General features: G+C 48.1%; 1 protein-coding gene across 4 annotated transcripts; it reads right to left on the reverse strand.

Moving 5' to 3' along the window:
* Window positions 1-7946: 7946 nt before the first annotated feature.
* On the reverse strand, window positions 7947-16245 carry LOC144158846 (uncharacterized). 4 transcript variants are annotated; one of them, XM_077690012.1, is made up of 3 exons: window positions 15748-16245; window positions 14491-14769; window positions 7947-8077 (listed from the first exon to the last, which is right to left on the reverse strand). In XM_077690012.1, the coding sequence occupies exons 1-3, from the start codon at window positions 15838-15840 to the stop codon at window positions 8057-8059; spliced, it is 393 nt and encodes a 130-aa protein (XP_077546138.1). In that variant the 5' UTR covers window positions 15841-16245; the 3' UTR covers window positions 7947-8056. The 4 variants fall into 4 exon arrangements, with proteins under 4 accessions (XP_077546138.1, XP_077546139.1, XP_077546137.1 ...); XM_077690013.1 differs by having other exon boundaries at window positions 14491-14754; window positions 15748-16244; XM_077690011.1 differs by lacking the exon at window positions 15748-16245 and adding an exon at window positions 15570-15741 and having other exon boundaries at window positions 14491-14754.
* Window positions 16246-18473: the final 2228 nt, after the last annotated feature.

Raw genomic sequence — 18473 nt, forward strand, 5'->3', positions numbered from 1 at the left:
CTGATTATGCACGGAAGCACCAGCGTAGCAACTTTGCATCATCCCAAGTACCCAGGTAATAGAGGTGCAATGGCGTGGGGGGAATTACTTCCTCTATGGCTGCTTATTCGTAGCCACTAGCGCGGACACTTGTGGCCTTATTCCGAGTCTGTCCTCGACTCCACGTGTTTCGCAATGCTTTACATGTAAAAATCGCTTTCAAGGATCCCCTCGCATGGAGGCTCGAGTGGAGAAGACATTCACATAACGGGGGTCAGCTCGTACGGCCGGTGCTGTTCAGTAGAAGTTTTAATACCAATATCAATCTGGCATTGCGGCAAGAATACTTTTTTATTTCCAGTCATGCAAAAACTGTCCATGGCCCCAGTAAAGCCGCTTTATCTCGAATAGTGCATTTCACGTTACAGTAGCACGTTGTCATGTTTTTCTTCAATCGGTTTACGCTGTGTGCCGCTGCTATCGAATACCTACCAATGACCATAACGTAACCGCAACTCCCAGGACTTTCCCTCAATTATTGTCCGTCGAGACACGCACCGACACGCAGACGTCGCTCGATAAGCGTGGCCCGCATCCTCTTCTGTCTCCTCCCTACCGCGGCATTAAGTGCGTGGTGAAAACCATAAGCTAACCGCAGACATCATTATCCCGCCTAAATGATCAAGGGGCGGCCTTCGCGCGGATACACGTCCCGACACGCCGCCGACGACGAACCCAAACACGCCACGCGGTCCCTGTCGACTGCGCCACTTCAAATCGCCGCGGGAGCGCAGCGCCATCTGTGGACGGCGTCCCGCAGGCGTGACCAGGTGTGACCGGGCGTGACCGGGCGTCCTTTCCCCCTCTCCCCGGCGCCGCCGAGGCGCGCGACGCTGAGGAGCCAAATGACGCATCGGCCGCCCGTCGCTGCTTGGCGCCAAAGGGAGCGCAGGCCTACTCGCTCTTTTGTCTCCTCCTCCTCCTCCTCCTCCTCCTCCGTCACTTCCCTTATTCCGTTCTCTCTCTCTCTCTCTAGTCGGCGGCACAGCCAACGCAACCGCGCGGACTGGCGCGCCGCCGAATCCACGATCCGTGACAGGGACGCAGCCGGTACGGATCTCGTCAGCGGAACGCACCGGCTGGAAAAGGAAAGGAGCAAACGTGAAGCCCTGGTGCAGTGGAGCTTTAATTGGAGGGCACGTCAAGAGGCCTCTTCTCCGTACACATAAAACGGAGGGTAGCGGGAGATTTAAGCGTGCAATGTGAAGAGAAACAAACTTTTAAGACTTTTCGGACAGGATTCATGTACAGCAAGGACGTCTGAGAGGGTCAGAGACAAGGGTTTCTACAGCTAGAAATGAGCAGAAAAAATATACGGTAGTCCGAAGTGAGACGGAAGCTAGGCTCAGCCGTAAACCCAGCCCTACCCAAAAGTCCTTACTTCTACAGGTGATGCCCGGGAACTAGCCTAAACCGCCGCAATTAGTACTAGTGCAACCCGACGTGCTTTAGCGCGAGAAGAGAACACGCCATGAGACGTTATTCGCATCAACATGGTGTGAAACCACATGCGACAGAGATCTTATTATTATAACATGATCGGTTATTATTATAATATGATCCCATTATTATGATATGATCCCTGACGGCCACGACACGTTGCCGAACGTCTCGAAGGAATGCAATGCAAGGTTAAGGTGGTTCGAGGTCAAGGCGACAATGAACGCGCCGGTCACATCCGGTCGGTTCCCAGTGAACACGCTTCGTTGCGCGCCCACATAAAAAGAAGCAAAATCACGACATCCGCAGAAAACCATAGAGCACGTCGGTGCTTCGCGTTATTTACGACTTTTTGATAAAAGGCGAATCGAGGAATTTCCGGAAAAGCTGAAGAGAAGCGGCGCACGAGACGCGACGAAAACGATTTAGTCTGCGACTCCCTCTTTTTCTTTTTCGTCTTCCTCGGATTTTTTCCCACGCACAAACGTGAGTGTACGGTACCGCCCCCTTTGTCGGCATCGTCTGCTACAACAATCACGTGAGATGCAAAGAAAGAGAAAGAAAGGGTAGAAAAGAGGGATTCCTCGAAGATATGGTAGGCCTCTCGGAGAAGAAGAAGGAGGAGGGCCGGGTTGAAGAAATCAAATAAGGTGGTTCGAATAACAAAACAACGAGGGAAGCGCTTAAGCAGACGACGACGCGTTGGGGGCGAAAGAGGCAGCGCCGCAGACGACGCGTTTGGAAGCTGCAGACGACGCGGCAGCCGCCGCCGCCGGAGAGCGTCCGCATCTCGTGCGCGCGCGAGCGCGTGAGACGATCGTTAGCCCTAATGACTTCTACCGTAACGCGCGCTAAGTTTTTCCACCGTATACACCGTACTCCCCTCCTGCTAGCCTCGGCTCGTACCTTCATTAGGTTGAGAGGAGCCGTTGATGCGCCCTCCGCTGCCGGTACGGTGCGTGAGCTTCGTCTCTTTTCTATTTCAGAAACGCCGCGTTCGTGCACCACGTAGCGGCGGCGGGTTTCATTTCCCGCGCCAGGCGAAACCACACAAATGCGCGCCAAAACTGCGCTCAACTTCGCGCGCGCGCGCGAAAACGCTTCTTTCAAGAACCAAAATACGCGGCCGAAAGAGGTCGTCGGCGTCGCTTCATCGTCGTGGCCAGTTCACGTGGTGTCAGTGTGGTGGGGGGCAACGATCGTGAGCGCAGACAAAGTAATAAGCCAGAAAAGAAGTTCTGAGAGGCTCTTGACACTCGTAACACGAGGTCACCTCTTCCCGCCAAAAAAGATTCCGCTCCATCGCTTACTGCGGCAGTGAGCCCTCCCCCCCTCTCCTGAACCACTGCTGTGATTTTTAACACTGAACTGTTGTGAACGGGAAGAAGCTACGGGAATGAGGATGGAGGACACGCACTGTTGTCGAAGTTTATGACAAGTACTTAAACATAGTGTAACCCCTGAATTTAATACCTACAGCCCGAAGAGGTGAACGAACAACCACAGTCCAATATACGTATTTTACATTGACGTAATTCTGCAGGCGTGGTTTGTGCGCTATTCGGAAGCAAAACTGCACCGGTTTTATACCATCGAACACTAAATGATGCGGTACAAAATGAAGAGAAAAAATGAGAATGGTGGCGCCTTCAAAGATGTTTTCTATCGCGAGGAGGTTAACGTGGCAAAGTAGGCGCAAGTGGATGGGTCATATAAACAAATACTCGGGGAGTACGTAATTTTGGTAATATGTATTCATTACCTCTGCCTTGCTCCTACTTTCCTACGCGGTCGTCTACTGCATGCCATCTCGTTATTTGCTCTCCGGATGATTCGTTTCGTTTTATGTTCCTAACAATATACACGATGACGAAACGGGAACTTAGCCTTCCAAGCTGCATTACAAAAACGGAGCATGGCAGTGCTTCGGTGATTCGTTTAGCGAATATTACGTCGAAATTACAATCGGAACATTTATTGACGCGTTTGACATAACAATGGGAAGTAGTGTAATTTGCTTCCAAATAATTTACGCCCAATTCGAGGCATGAGTTGGCAGTATCCCTTGAAATTGCATCCAGATAGACGATATTTCGCAAAAACATGTTTTAGATGCCGATACTGTATACAGGCACGAAAAGCTCATGATAAACGAATTTAAGTTGTGTCCCGATACTTCGATGCGTGACGTTAAATTCAGCCTGGCCAGCACAATTGGCTAGTAAATTTATTGGGTGTGTTTTAAGAGTTATAGCCTGACGTAAGAGGCTTTTGTTTGCTGTTCTATTAGTCGTTCTGTCACCTGTCTCTTTCAAAAAAAAAAAAAAAGAGAGAGAATGGCGCCGTTGTTGGTCGTAACGGTTTGAAGGCATGGTGAAAGGAGGGCGAAATGACCGATGTGGCTGGGATGGGTGATTAATTGAACTAAGTTCTACGACAGAAATCTGCCGCAAAACCTGAATAGGAATATATACACAGCTGGCGAAGGCCCCATGGCATGAATAGGAATAATCACCCGTCAGTTCTTTGTCGTTAACAGCACTGTACAAGCGGCGACGCGTACAGCTGTCAAAGAGCACCTCCGCTCGACTAATGTATGTGCAGTTTACCGGTTGACGTTGCAGTTCGCGCACTCTCTACGCCTAAATGAAAGTGTTTTGGCTTCATGCTTCTTGGCTTGGTGTATCGCCTTATCTGGGAAGTGAACGTACAGAAGCGTTGAGTGCGCCCAGACGATCTCCCCCCATCATCAGCTTTGCTCGGCCACGAGCGACCTTCCCTTATATACCTATATTTGCCCATCTACTCCACCATCACTACCGTCCCTTTACATCAGGACAGGGACGGCTTCAAAATGTTTCGATTGATTGTAGGCTTTAACGCGCCGACGCAACGCAGGCGATGAGGCGCGCCGTATAGCGGCGGGCTCCGGATTAATTTTGACCACCTGGGGATCTTTAACGTGCGCCGAAATCTCGTACACACGGGCGTTTTTGCTTTTCGCCTGAATCAGAAAAGCGGCCGCCGCGGCCGGGAATCGAACCCGCGAGCTTCAAAATGTTTCACACCTGCCACAACACCCCCTGCCTCCACTCCCTCCTTCCTTTTCCATCAGCCCTCCAATTTCCATACCCTAAAATATCGACTCACGATACATATGTGGTGCAGGCTGGGAACCTCTTTCCCTCTCACACTCACCCTACAATATCACTTATGCCCATCCCCCGATACCCACTACCACATGGTGTCGGCCTGCCTCGGCGGAATCGTCCGGTTCTACTCCGTTTCCGTGTAGGCGACTTTCGTTAGCAGCTTTTCATTTCTCCAAAGTGTGAATCACCTGGCCCGGTTTTCAGTATGGCCGCTTCCGAAACCCGCTCCTCACCCCCATCCCAAACCCTTCTCCTGAGCGGTGTGAGGGCCTGTTGATCAGTTCCGTCAAAAGCTTTCTGGTCAGCCGTGCCACGACTGCAGCTATAGGGCCCAACACTTTGAGGCGAATAATCCCGTGGTTCAGCTTCGCACCAATGCCCTCTAGTGACCAATTCATGCCACCAGCAAAGCGAATTCGGCGAATGAGAGCGAAGCGCAGACCATTCGGCTCAAAAACACGCCGCGGTGGCTCAGTGGCTAAGGTGTAGCGCTGCTGAGCACGAGGGCGCGGGCTCGATTCCCGGCCGCGGCGGCCACTTTTCTGATGGAGGCGAAAAGCAAAAACGCCCGGGCGTGCGAAATTTCGGCGCACGTTAAAGATACCCAGGTGGTCAAAATTAAGCCGGAGCCCTCCACTACGGCGCGCCTCATCGCCCGCGTTACGTCGGCGCGTTAAACCCTGTAATCAATCAATCAATCAATCAATCAATCAATCAATCAATCAATCAATCAATCAATCAATCAATCAATCAATCAATCAATCAATCAATCAATCAAGCAATCAAGCAATCAATCAATCAATCAATCAATCAATCAATCAATCAATCAATCAACCAACCAACCAACCAGCCAACCAATCAATCAATCAATCAATCAATCAATCAATCAATCAATCAATCAATCAATCAATCAATCAATCAATCAATCAATCGGCTCAAAAGTTCGGCCAACACTATGGCATCACGCAACGCAAGCGTGACGTTTTGCATTGCGCCGCGCAGCAGCGCAGACCAAGCATTTCTGAGTCAAATCGCGTGCACGTTGCTGTTATCCGCTGAAATTTCCTTGTTGGATGCACGGATTGCTCAATCGAGTGCGATGGGGTGAAGCTGAACCACGGCCAAGTGACGGCTCGATCGAATGACGGCTCAACCACCATCGTTTCCTCAAAACGTTCTTTCCGCCTCTCTCATTTCGCACGAAAGTGGACACTCTGGTGTTTGTAAGGCAGAATGCTGTACCAGGTGCGCGGTAGTAAGGTGAAACATTATCATCGTCGAGACAAATCAGAGGGAAAAACAGATAAACAAAAACAAAAAAAGAAAACAACACATGCTGAATGAGCGCTCGTCCCGTCTCCTTCGTACCTTTCGTCTGCGATTGTTTCGCGCTCAATATTCCATAGTATACGCTCATGTATGGGCACCCCCGTGAGCGCTGGCTCGTGAAAACGACAACTTCGCGTATTTACGGCCGTCCTAGAAAAACAACAACAAAACAATACAGAAAGTTAAAAAGAAGGTTACACAGACGGGAGGTATAGCTCTCATTTTTGTTTGTTCACTTATAAACGAAAGAAGCAGTTTTTCTTGTTCAACAACCACACAGCAACCCCCCTCCAGACGCACACAAACACAAAAAAAAGAAAAAGAAAACATTACTCATTCTTTTCAAATTCGTCCAAAGATCGTTTCATTCGTTTTTTGTTATCTGAGTGTTTGAACCGGTTGTTTATGAGGCCAGCTGATGTTGTGTGACGTCCCGCGCTGTAATCAGTAAAAAGAGGCAGGTGAGTTTTTGTCAGCAATCAGCCTATAGACCTATATACCTACTACACGCTTACAAACAAGATGGATGGCGCAATTGCAGTCGTTCTCGATCGGAATGACTGATGTTTTTGGAGGCGCCGCATCAGAAAGTTCACGGCATATACTGCGTCATTCTTTATTGTTTATTTAGCGTTATTTCTTGTGTGTTTGTTTTTGTTAGGACGCTTGGCTTTCGTGTTTGCTCTGTTCTGATATTTTAAACACACTCGGCTAAAGCACCCCCCTCCCGACTCGCCGCTCACCCCCCCTGCCACCCCGTTTGCTCCCTTTCCTTTCCAATCGGAATAAAGTACTCTCTCTCTCTCTCTCTCTCTCTCTCTCTCTCTCTCTCTCTCTCTCTCTCTCTCTCTCTCGCAGATGAACGCAAGTGGCGACTATTTCAACCGCTATGTGGTGTTGTTTCATGCCATAACATTCAATAGGCCTATTACACCTACAATGGTTTGACTCAAGGCTGTCCTCTCTCTCCACTGCTGTTCATGATCTACATGGCGGGGTTAGAAAGGAAGCCAGAGGGCAGTATTCTGGGATTCGACTTATCATACGTGAAAAACGGGTGGGTGGTGAAACAACGGGTTCCAGGATTAATTTATGCAGACGAGACAGTGTTGATGGCGCACAAATGGATAAGTACGCAGGGTTTGATGGATATATGAACTGAAGAAGCGACGCACCGTGACCTAGGGCTAGCCTTTAGCAGAGAAAAATCGGGAATCATGGTTTTTCACGACGACACGGAGCACAAAACAGTACATATGCAACAGGTAGAAATACAACGGGTAAAAAAGTATAAATATTTAGTTGTATGGCTTAAGGACGGCGGAGACTACATGCATGCGCATGAGGCTCCACTTAAGATGAAATGAGGACGGAACGCGGCTGTAATGAAGCATAGAGCCCCGTGGGGTTACAACAAATACGAGGTGGTAAGGGGAGTCTGGAGAGGGGTCATGGTACCAAGATTGATCGGAAATTTTGTTCTCTGCATGAAACCAGAGACCCGATGGGCTGGTCGTCCTTTGAGGAAGGGAAGGCGCAAAACAAGGCAAAGTTTGAGAAGCAACTTCGTGAGATGGAGGAGGAAAAATGGGCCGAGAGGGTGTATAAGTACCCGTATATGAGGAGCATGGACACGCGGTGGAGACGGAGGCCCTACTGAAAAAAATCAAACGATATATGAACGATAACTCGTATACGAGATTATGGGATCGTAAGGTGAATGATATCATAGGCTTCAACGACATCATTGAGATATCGTAGTAGCACATCGTAGTAGCTCATCGTAGTAGCTCATCGTATACGTTGGATCATACAAGTCGGATCGTTGCAAGCGATGTCGTTCGAGTTTATCGTACAGATTTTGCTGGGGTGAGCGACAATATGTATTCGATGTGTGCGTGTAATACAAGCGTTAAATGCGCAGGTGTTGATATTGTGCTGTGAATGTGCTTAGATCCTTGCACAGTAGAATACGCAAAAGAATACTTGGAAGCTGCTGCCTTTTCCCTTTTATTTCATGTCCCGCAGCAGGTTGGCCACATATCCGTTAAATGCTTTCAGCCGCTTCTCCGTGGTAGCTTCACTGTTCCGGTGTTTCATGAAGTAACCATGGGCACCTGCACAAAATGGAAAAAGAGAGGGAGCAGAGAACATGTGTTTAGAGGGTGCACGTGAACCTTTTGGGTGTGTCTGACCCACTAATCAAGCGATATTACATACATGCTCAATTAGTTGTACCACCTGTGAAGACTTTCCATGGTCAAATGAGGCTACTCTTCACAACTGCAGAAGCTGTGCTTGCTCACAATGCTATGACTATGACCACCAAACATCGTTGGCCCACACTTAAATGCAAGATTCGTCACATGTGGAGATGTGTCCCTTATTATTGTGCTAGTGCAGTGGAGAAAGGTGTGGGGAGGGGCACCTAAGAAAAGCCATGTTTCCCTTAAGCTTCATGAGCTTGAGCTCACAGCATGGCTGCAGGCTGACGCTAAGGTCCGAGGCGCAAGCCTATACCAGCACATCTTGTATTGAGCACGGACCACCACTTGGACATGGCACTTGCCTCACGAGTTTATGTGGATGCTATGTTGTGAGAACATTGCATTCGCAATATTGTTTATTTTGCCCCTATCCCTGATCTTTAATAATGTGCAAGAATTCGCAACTACAATATAACAATTGAATCAAATAATGCAATATTTCATTTCAACTCAAACCGAATAAGACCTGGTGAAATGTAACAGCGCAATAAACGGCGAGGGACACAGAAGAAAATTCACAAGACGGGCGCTTCTGTGTCCCTCGTTGTTTATTGCGCTATTACATTTCATCATGAATTTGTACCAACTCACCCAAATTTCCATTTTGTTCGAATAAAACCATTTGAAAATTACGAGCGAGGTCTCTCCACTTGGGCTTTCCTGCACTGCTTGAGTGACAAACAGTGAAACGCTGATGGAGCATTTGATAACCACCTCTCATCTCCTTACTATTATTGGGCCAGCTCTGCCCCTCGGGCCATAATGCAATTCATGAAAACAGCAACAGTGAAATAATGGGGGGCAAAACCAACATGAATCAGAGGCAAGGGGCCCGATATATGAGCCTAATGTCTGCAGCGACTTCTCGCTGGAATAAGTTGAACGAGTATTTGATGACACTAGATGGTGGCTGAAACAAACCATTGCAGTCTCGAAGACATCAAATAACTTTGCATTTAAAATAAGCATCTATTGCGGGGAATTCGTCACAGCTCTCAAAAATAAATGAATTGCATCGCATATGACCCTCCTTCTCATGAAAATTTGGATCGTGTTAAAGCTTACAATCGATAGCTAAATGTATTGTTGTTCTAGGACACCTGCTTCAAGTGTTCGTGGCAAGAGCCGAAGGACTGTATGGAGAATGTTTTATGACCTGTAACGTGCGCCAGTTGTTGCATCTCGAAAACTGTGTGGAAAATTTAGGACCGTTATCGGCTTTCTCCGTCTTTCCCTTTGAGATGGGAAATAGAAGAATTACAAAAATGGTGAAGGCAACAAAAGGAGCTCCTTATCAAATTGTGGAAAGAGTTCTTCATCAGGAGCTAGAGGTTATGCTTCATTCATCACCTCTAGCCTCAAATGTGCAGCTCTTCTGTGAGCAACAATTACGCAATGCTCTTACCACGAAGAAACACACAACGCAAATGGGTAAGTGCAAACAAACAACTATTTATTCTTTGGAACGCCTCCAACAGCTTTACAGAAAAGAGAAGAAACAAACACTAAAAAAAGGGTTGGGGGGGGGGGGGGAGGGGGAGATTTAAGGGCGAGAAATGAAACAACGAAATACAGAAATTTTGACTCTGAACTATTCAAGTTGAATGCGCAGAAGCCTAATCATCAGAATTTTCTGCGCACACCCGGATTTACAGGGGCCAGGGTGCATCTTTTAAAAGGACAGTTTTGCAACAACCTTAAGACTATGACGCGTGCTCACGTATTCTCCGAATGTGCCTGATCCCATGAAACAGGACTTCACAATTTTCCTTTTCTGCAGCTTGGGTGATCTGAACAAAACCTCGGTCTGCCCAAATAAAGCCTTCTATCCACACACTTTGCAGTGTGTGGCCAAGTTTCCAGGCCCGCTCGTCCGCTCACCTGTGTAGCGGGTGCTCCCTGAGCCTGGTGTTTACGCACCTGCCTGGGTGTCCCATCCAGCTTCTTTTGCAGTTCAAGGGGATGCGGTAGACAGCGCCGACCGAGCATTCAACAAATTTTGTTTTCTGCTTTGTGTCAAACTGATATTTTCACGCCGTGTTTCCATCCTGATTAACCCTATTACAAAGCCCTTTAATTTGATGGGGGCTGAGAAAACGACTCCAGCTTCTCGCTTCGCTTTTAGCTTCTTTGTCTTGTGTATGTACAGGCTAACTTTCTTTCTCTGCTGTTCTTTGGGCCCTTGCTTGGCTTTACCCCCTTTAGCACTTCTAGGCAGTGGACACAAGAACTTGCGTGGGAAACCCACTAGACCTTAAGCGTGCCCACTGTTACAGTTACAGGACTTTTTTTAGGGCTTGGAGGAAACAGCCTGCAGCAATGCTTCTCTGTACTAGCTTCGGATGTCCAGAGTTAAAGGGACCCCCCTTTAAAGGGACCCCCCCGTAGGTACCCCCCCCCTTCCCCCCCCCCCCCGCTTCGATAAGACCCGCACGTGTTGGATGCTCCAAAATGGATTTGAATGTCTAAATACCGCAGCCTATCGCTGTCAGGTGTCTCATGTTTGAACTGTAACCCCTCAAATGCAGTGTGAAAGTGCTCAAGTATGGCAAAAAGCTAGTAAAGAGAAGCATTGTTGCAGGCTGTTTCCTCCAAGCCCTAAAAAAAGTCCTGTAACTGTAACAGTGGGCACGCTTAAGGTCTAGTGGGTTTCCCACGCAAGTTCTTGTGTCCACTGCCTAGAAGTGCTAAAGGTGGTAAAGCCAAGCAAGGGGCCCATAGAACAGCAGAGAAAGAAAGTTAGCCTGTACATACACAAGATAAAGAAGCTAAAAGCGAAGCGAGAAGCTGGAGTCGTTTTCTCAGCCCCCATCAAGTTAAAGGGCTTTGTAATAGGGTTAATCAGGATGGAAACACGGCGTGAAAATATCAGTTTGACACAAAGCAGAAAACAAAATTTGTTGAATGCTCGGTCGGCGCTGTCTACCGCATCTCCTTGAACTCCAAAAGAAGCTGGATGGAACACCCAGGCAGGTGCGTAAACACCAGGCTCAGGGAGCACCCGCTACACAGGTGAGCGGACGAGCGGGCCTGGAAACTTGGCCACACACTACAAAGTGTGTGGATAGAAGGCTTTATTTGGGCAGACCGAGGTTTTGTTCAGATCACCCAAGCTGCAGAAAAGGAAAATTGTGAAGTCCTGTTTCATGGGATCAGGCACATTCGGAGAATACGTGAGCACGCGTCATAGTCTTAAGGTTGTTGCAAAACTGTCCTTTTAAAAGATGCACCCTGGCCCCTGTAAATCCGGGTGTGCGCAGAAAATTCTGATGATTAGGCTTCTGCGCATTCAACTTGAATAGTTCAGAGTCAAAATTTCTGTATTTTGTTGTTTCATTTCTCGCCTTAAATCTCCCCCTCCCCCCCCCCACCCTTTTTTTAGTGTTTGTTTCTTCCCTTTTCTGTAAAGCTGTTGGAGGCGTTCCAAAGAACAAATAGTTGCTTGTTTGCACTTACCCATTTGCGTTGTGTGTTTCTTTGTCTCCATCCTTGTATCGTAAGCCTAAGCAGCGCATTAATCTAACCCAAGCGTGATATGAACAACTAGCCCAGAGAAGTGCTTTAATCATTTTGAAAGCATTGATGGTGGTTGTCGAAAAAGATTGTGTGATAAACTGCAACATCGTCTGCGACGAGATGTGCACGGGAAGATATGCAACATGGTAGATGATAAAAATAGATTTAAAACGTAGAGGACCAAGCACACTGCCTTGGACGACACCAAATTAATGGGGGCAAAATAAGTAGAGGTATTAGCAGACGTTAACTTGAAGGGGCATTAAATAGGCTTCCGAAGGTAGTGGTTTCAAATACAAAATTGCTAGACAACATGTTCACGACAACGTATACCAAATATAATACCTCTGCGTAAAGCGAATGCTGCACAAAAGTGCAAGAAAGGTCTTCGCTTCTTTCCTTGTTTACCTGTCAATCCTTGTCGCCATTCTCACACACTCTGACGTAACTTTGCGACTCTGACGCAACCTTCATGGCAAAGCTGGTGCTGAACACTACAGCGTTGCTTTTGGCGGGTTTCCTAAAATCTGCAGTTAATCAGCGTTCCCAGCTGCGGTGGAAATGCGGGTGCATGGTTCGGCGGTTCCGCCGAACGGCACTACAGCACAGCTATCTTTGGAAAAACAAATGTCGATCGTCGCCATCCGTTACACGAGCTTAGCTGAGTTTGTGGATATAGTGCATTGTTTGCAAAGTATGAATAACACCGAAAAACACGGAGAGTCTCTGCAGGTGGAATCGCCGCTACAAGCGTGACCGCGGCAAGCATCTGCCTGCACGGTCGACAAGGACCCCGCTATGCAGTGTATCAGTGTATACGTGATATGGCATGAACCGCAGCAGTTAAAACTTGTCACTGCCCGCCAGAGGGGGACTATTGCTGGAAATCAGTTTACAAATGCATGAAAGGGGGAAATAGTGCAGTGAAAGATTGCGCTGGTAATCGTCATCAGCTCAGCTTCGTAAAGTGGTGACTGAATAACTGCGGCGATGCTAAGCCTTTTCTGCGCAAGTTAGAGGGACCTGCTCGCTGCAACAGCGCCACCTGCAAGAAATGCTAGCGAACCGCCAATCGTAGGTGGAAATCTTCAATTACAGTCACCAGCGAACATGTTGTGTTTGGGACCCCCCTATCTGGCCGTCAAACACTCATTTCCCCCATTCTACAACTGACGTACCGACGCAACCACGGCAGTGCGAGCGGCCCGCCTGCTTACTGCCCCACTCAGCTCAGCGCAGCCAGCAGTGGGCAGAGCATACACGTCGCCTGCTAAAAAAGAAAAGCGTGACAAGCAGAGTCAATGGCTGTGTGTACCTCGAAACTGTAAGGTCTCTAGGTGGTCTTGTGCATGTCAGTGATGCCATAGCATTCACACCGATTAAGAGGTGCGAGGACAGGGTGAAAGCTCCAGGCCTTATTGCCAACCCTTTTTATTGAACAATAACTAAGCTAATACTTAACACTTTTAAACCATTTTTTGCGGGATGCTGTTCCTTCAGCGAACAACACGTAAAATCGCTACATTTGGAACCCTGTTTAGGGCCCCTTTAATTCAACAAGGAAGAAAATCCGTGATCCAAATGAGGACATTAGGGTGAAGTCTGAGAAGTAGTCTGCGGTGTGTAATGCGATCAAATGCGTTAGAAAAATTGAGATAAAGTGCAGGAGTGTGTAAATGTAGACCCTGAAGAATCCCAGAAAGTTGCGTTTTACGAGAGTAACCCTTGTGAGTTACTCTTAACCCCATGCTGATATTCAAATATGATGATGTAATTTTATAAGTACTTAGTGACTTGAGAGAGAATGAAATGTTCCACAACCTTGCATATGGTGCTTGTTAGGGAAATTGGCCTGTAGTTTAATGGTGAAGCACGGTACCCAGATGGAAAGGTTTGTACTACCTCGGCTATCCACCCATCACTGAGAATAGCGTCTGTCGAGAGACTGAAAATAGCGCCATCAGAATTCTACAGTGTGGATTGTACTTTTCAGTACACTGTAAATAATACCAGTAGGATCTGAAGTAGGTGGAATTTTAAGCTTACCTAAAATAGAAAGTAGTTCCACGTCAGTTTGTATGGTTAGTTCTTCAAGACTTATAGAAATATTTTATGATGATGATGGTGTTTAGGTTTTAATGGCGCAAGGCCAACTAAGGGCAAAGAGCGCCAAACAAAAGTCGTGTTATGAGAGCGACATGAAAGTAAAAGTAAAACATTTCAGTAAAAATAAACAAAGTAAGACACAACATAATTAAGATAACTGGTGTAAAGGGCCAGGTTGTCAAGATGCATGATAAGAAATGAGATGTAAAAATTTTACGTCGGTAAGAAACTCGAAAACACGTTTGAGTGAAAACATGGGCTTGTCTCGTACGAAGTATGACGGGTGTTGTGGAATATGTCGTGTGTATAGTTGTTAGAAGTGTTTGAATTGTGTTATGTTAAGTGCCTTGCATTGAATGAGTATGTGGATTACGGATAGGCCCTCTCCACACCCGCTGCATATGTATAGAAACATTATAAAAGGATTGCCTGGCTTGATTCCATGCGAATGAACCCTTTAAAACAAAGTTCGGTTTCTCTTCCTGCGCCTCCAGATTCTCTTGAATATCCCCACTAACCAATAACATGCTTAAAATGCACAGCACTGCTTCACGAAAATGTTTCCAATAACCAGAGGCTAGAACACTGCTAACAGGTATACATCATGACAATGGAAGTTTGCACAACGTGCAATAACTAACCTGCAAGTACAGAATCGGTGGGTGCGCTGAATGGCAGCAGTGCCTGGGGCCGAGGAAATGACGTGCGTTTGAAGGGGTGTGCCGAGTGACTTGGTGCCAGGTGACAGACAAAGGAATGGCTTTTCCTGGTGGCGAAGCATACAGAGCACCAAGGGAAGGCCGGCCGCAGCTTAGGTCCAGCAGGTGGTTGGCCAGGGGAGGCCCTGGCAAAGCCTTGGGAACTGGACTGACAGGCAGCCGACCCAGGACAGCCAGCAGCAGCACCTGAAGGTACACGATCTGTGAGTGCACAGACAGTAGTTGAAATACAAGAGAAGGCCACGCAAAGATCAAATGCTTACATCAAGTGGATTTGTAATCGCTTAAGGACATTCACCATCAAGGCAATAATAAGAACATTCCAGCAACATCCAAAGTGAAATTTAGGTCACATTAAGGATGTGTTTATTAGACACGCCAGTAATGCGATTGGGGTATTCATGATATATCCAAAGCTTACCGCTACGCTAATTTGCATTGGACGCATGCTAGCAGCTTATCTGGGTCCATAGCTTTCAATAGGGACTAGTGTGTGCTTGTTGAGGATCCTCTATTGCATTGCCTAGCTTGTCTTTGCAAGTTCGATTCTCCAATATAAATCGAGTTGAGAGTGCGGGCCTACAGTTTCCTTGTTAGTCTCTGTATGGTCTTCAATTTCGGGATATTAGGATGTTGACACCTTGCTTAACTTTCATCACTAATTTACAACAATGCAGATGCCTCTGATATCGAGCCCCACAGTTCCCGCGAGCTGCTCCTACGGAATCAAGTGCCCGCTTTTTCGCATGTACACTACTTCCAGGGCATCTCCTGTCCACGTTACTTCATCGTATACCGCAGGCATTCACGAATGTGTACTGATCACAGCGTTGTGCCGCTCACGCGAAATTTCGACGGGATCTGCAGTCGCGAAGGCAGATTTTGGTAGACACATAACGCAAAAACGCATAGGTTTTAAAGAACCTCGCGTGATGTGATCATGTCAAATAATTAGCAGCCCTCTACTACAGCGCGAGCGTCGTAGTTAAGGTCTAGCTTACGCGTAATTTGATGCTGACTGCCGCGGAAACCGTGGACAGGTAAATCCAGGTCGCCCAGAAAGTACGCAAGTCCCCTAGGATTTAAGAGAAAATGAGATGGGGGTTTAGTGAACCGCTGACCCATAAACACCAGAACCCGTTCCAAACAAGTACAGATTTATAAAACATGCCTACTTACCCTAGCAGGAACGATGTTTCCTACGTAAAGTCCTTCTTCACTGTCGTCCTCACTTTGCGAACACCAATACACTTTGTTCGGAAGCAATGCCATCCACTTTTGACGCGCAGTCTTTTGAGGCGGGCGGCGATGATCGTTCTTCCAGTGCCCATGTTTTCAACACATGCGTAGGTTGGAAGGACTGACATCGCGCAATAAAACTTCTATAAGTTTGATTTCAGGTGGAAATCTGCAGATAAAACTGATGCAAACAGCACAGCACAAACGCGGGATCCTCACAAACGCACACACAATGTGAGACATAGTTGCCAGGCTGCAATAGCAGCACCTCTTTGACGAAAGTCGTGTTAGTACGAGAATATTGGCAATAATCTTTTCGTTTCTGAAAGCTATAACAAGTTTATATCTTCAAATTGAGGTTTTCATACGCAGAAGTACATAGTAATGAAAAACTCTGACACATTTACATTGATGTTAAAGTAGTTTCGATAGTTTTGACGGCCTTTATTCTGGTCAATTCTCAGCGGTTTCTTTTCCTTTTTTAGAGGAGGAGGAGGAGAAACACTTTATTTGCAAACTGGGTCTAGGGGAGAGGGGTGGCGGAGGATGCAATGTTCTCCGCGACCTGGGCGGCCCGGTTGGTTAGTGCGAACTGCACTTCCGGGTCGGAGCTCTCCAGGGCCTGCTCCCAGTGTAAGGGGGAAGGAAAAGGGGGAAATGGGTCGTGGGGACACTCGCAAAGGGAATGGTAGCGGGTATCCGGCTGGAGACATTGAGGGCAAAGAGGCGAAGGGTAGAGATTGGGGTTGATGCGGTGTAGGAGAGTTCGACAGGGGGTTGTGTGGGTTTGTAGTAGCCGCCAGTGGCGAGCGGCTTCGTGGGTGAGGGAAGGGTGTGGGGGAGGATATATCCTGCGGAGGAGGCGGAAGTGCTGGGTAATATCCCGGTACGAGACTAGAGCGTCCCGGAAGCTGGGGGCGCCGTGGGTAGAGCCAATAGAAGGGCCTGCTCGGGTGACAAGAGCTCGAGCTGTACGGTGGGCCGCTTCATTGGCGTCTGTTCCCGTGTGGGCCGGGGTCCACAGCAGAGCCACGGGGTGGGATGGTGTTCTGCGGGAGAGGATTTTGAGGGCGAGTGGGGAGATTAGCCCTGCAGAGAAGTTGCGAATTGCCGACTGAGAATCCGAAAGGACAACTCTGGGTGTGGGAGACTGTACTAGGGCGAGGGAGATAGCCGCCTCCTCCGCAGCGGTAGCTGATGTTGTATGTATCGTGAGTGCGTCCAAGGGAGGGCTGTCGAGTGATGAAATGACGGTTGTGGCGAAAGCCGGCTTATCGTGGTAGCTAGCTGCGTCGACGTATAAATGATGCTGGGAGGGAGGGAATGTGCGCTGCAGATGTCTAGCCCTGGCCAGTCGGCGGTCGGCGTGGTGGTGGGGGTGCATATTGCGAGGCAGTGGGCGTACATGCAAGAGTTGGCGTAACGTAGTGGGAATAAGGGAGGCCATAGGTGAGGGGAAAGGGGAGGTCAGGTGGGCCGCTGCGAGAAGGGCGCGGCCGGGATGCGTGCGCGATAGTCTGGCTATCTGGGCTGTGCGGTGGGCTTCGATGATTTCATCGACGGTGTTGTGAATGCCCAGGGCTAATAGACGGCTGGTGGGGGCGCTGGGAGGTATTAGAAGAGCAACTCGGTATATGCGTCGTAGTAGGCAATCTAGTTTTGTTTTGTCAGAGGCATTGAGTTTGCAGTACGGGAGGTAAAACGTAAAGCGAGAGAGTACGAAGGAATGAAGAAGTTGCAAGCGTTCAGGTTCGGAAATGCCGTGACGCCGTGTGGTGATTCTTCTTAGGAGGTTGAGTGTTTGAAGTACGTGCGATCGGAGTTTAGTTAAGGTGGTCGCGTTTCCCCGGTTGGCCTGAATGGTGAGACCTAGCACGCGGAGGGAGGAGACATGAGGGACGATATGGTTGTCGACGTAAACTGTGATGGGGGGTTCCGTGGGGGGTTGCTTGCAAGGGGGGTGCAAAAGAAGTAGCTCGGATTTGTGCGAGGAGCACTGGAGGCCTAACTGAGACGCAGTTGCTTGGACAATGTCTGCGCCTTGCTGGAGTGTGTGTTCGATTAGAGCATCGCTACCTGATTTAACCCATAACGTAATATCGTCTGCATAGATAGAGGTGTGGAGATTTGTGATGGAGGACAAGGCAGTGGCCATGGGGATCATCGCCAGATTGAATAGAAGAGGAGATATGACCGAACCCTGAGGTGTGCCTATTGCGGGGAATGGGAAGTTCGAGGTTTGGAGGGGTCCGAATCGTAGAGTGGCCGTGCGGTCCCGAAGAAAGGAGGAGATGTAAGAGTAGGTACGCGCACCAAGTCCAAGCGAGTTTATAGAGTTAAGAATGGCAACGTGAGAGACGTTGTCGAATGCTTTGTGGAGATCAAGTGCCAGAATGGCCGAGGTGTCCGCCTTGGAAGGGTTAGCTATAATGTCATGATAGAGCCGGAGGTGCGTATCCTGTACGGACAGCCCTTGGCGAAAACCAGTGAGAGTGTGTGGGAGCAGGTGATGAATTTCGAGGTAGAGAAATAGACGGAACAAATCGCCAACGTTGACGTGATTGGAAGCAGGAAACAAGCGCTTACCCTTGTAAAAAAAAAAAGATATTAAATTCCTCACGGACAAAAAAAAAAAAAACTTTCCCGAGATTTGAACTTGCGACTAT

The sequence above is a fragment of the Haemaphysalis longicornis genome, unplaced genomic scaffold, assembly GCF_048455015.1.
Source record: "Haemaphysalis longicornis isolate Haplotype H1 unplaced genomic scaffold, Haemaphysalis longicornis Haplotype H1 scaffold_10, whole genome shotgun sequence".
NCBI lineage: Eukaryota > Metazoa > Arthropoda > Arachnida > Ixodida > Ixodidae > Haemaphysalis > Haemaphysalis longicornis.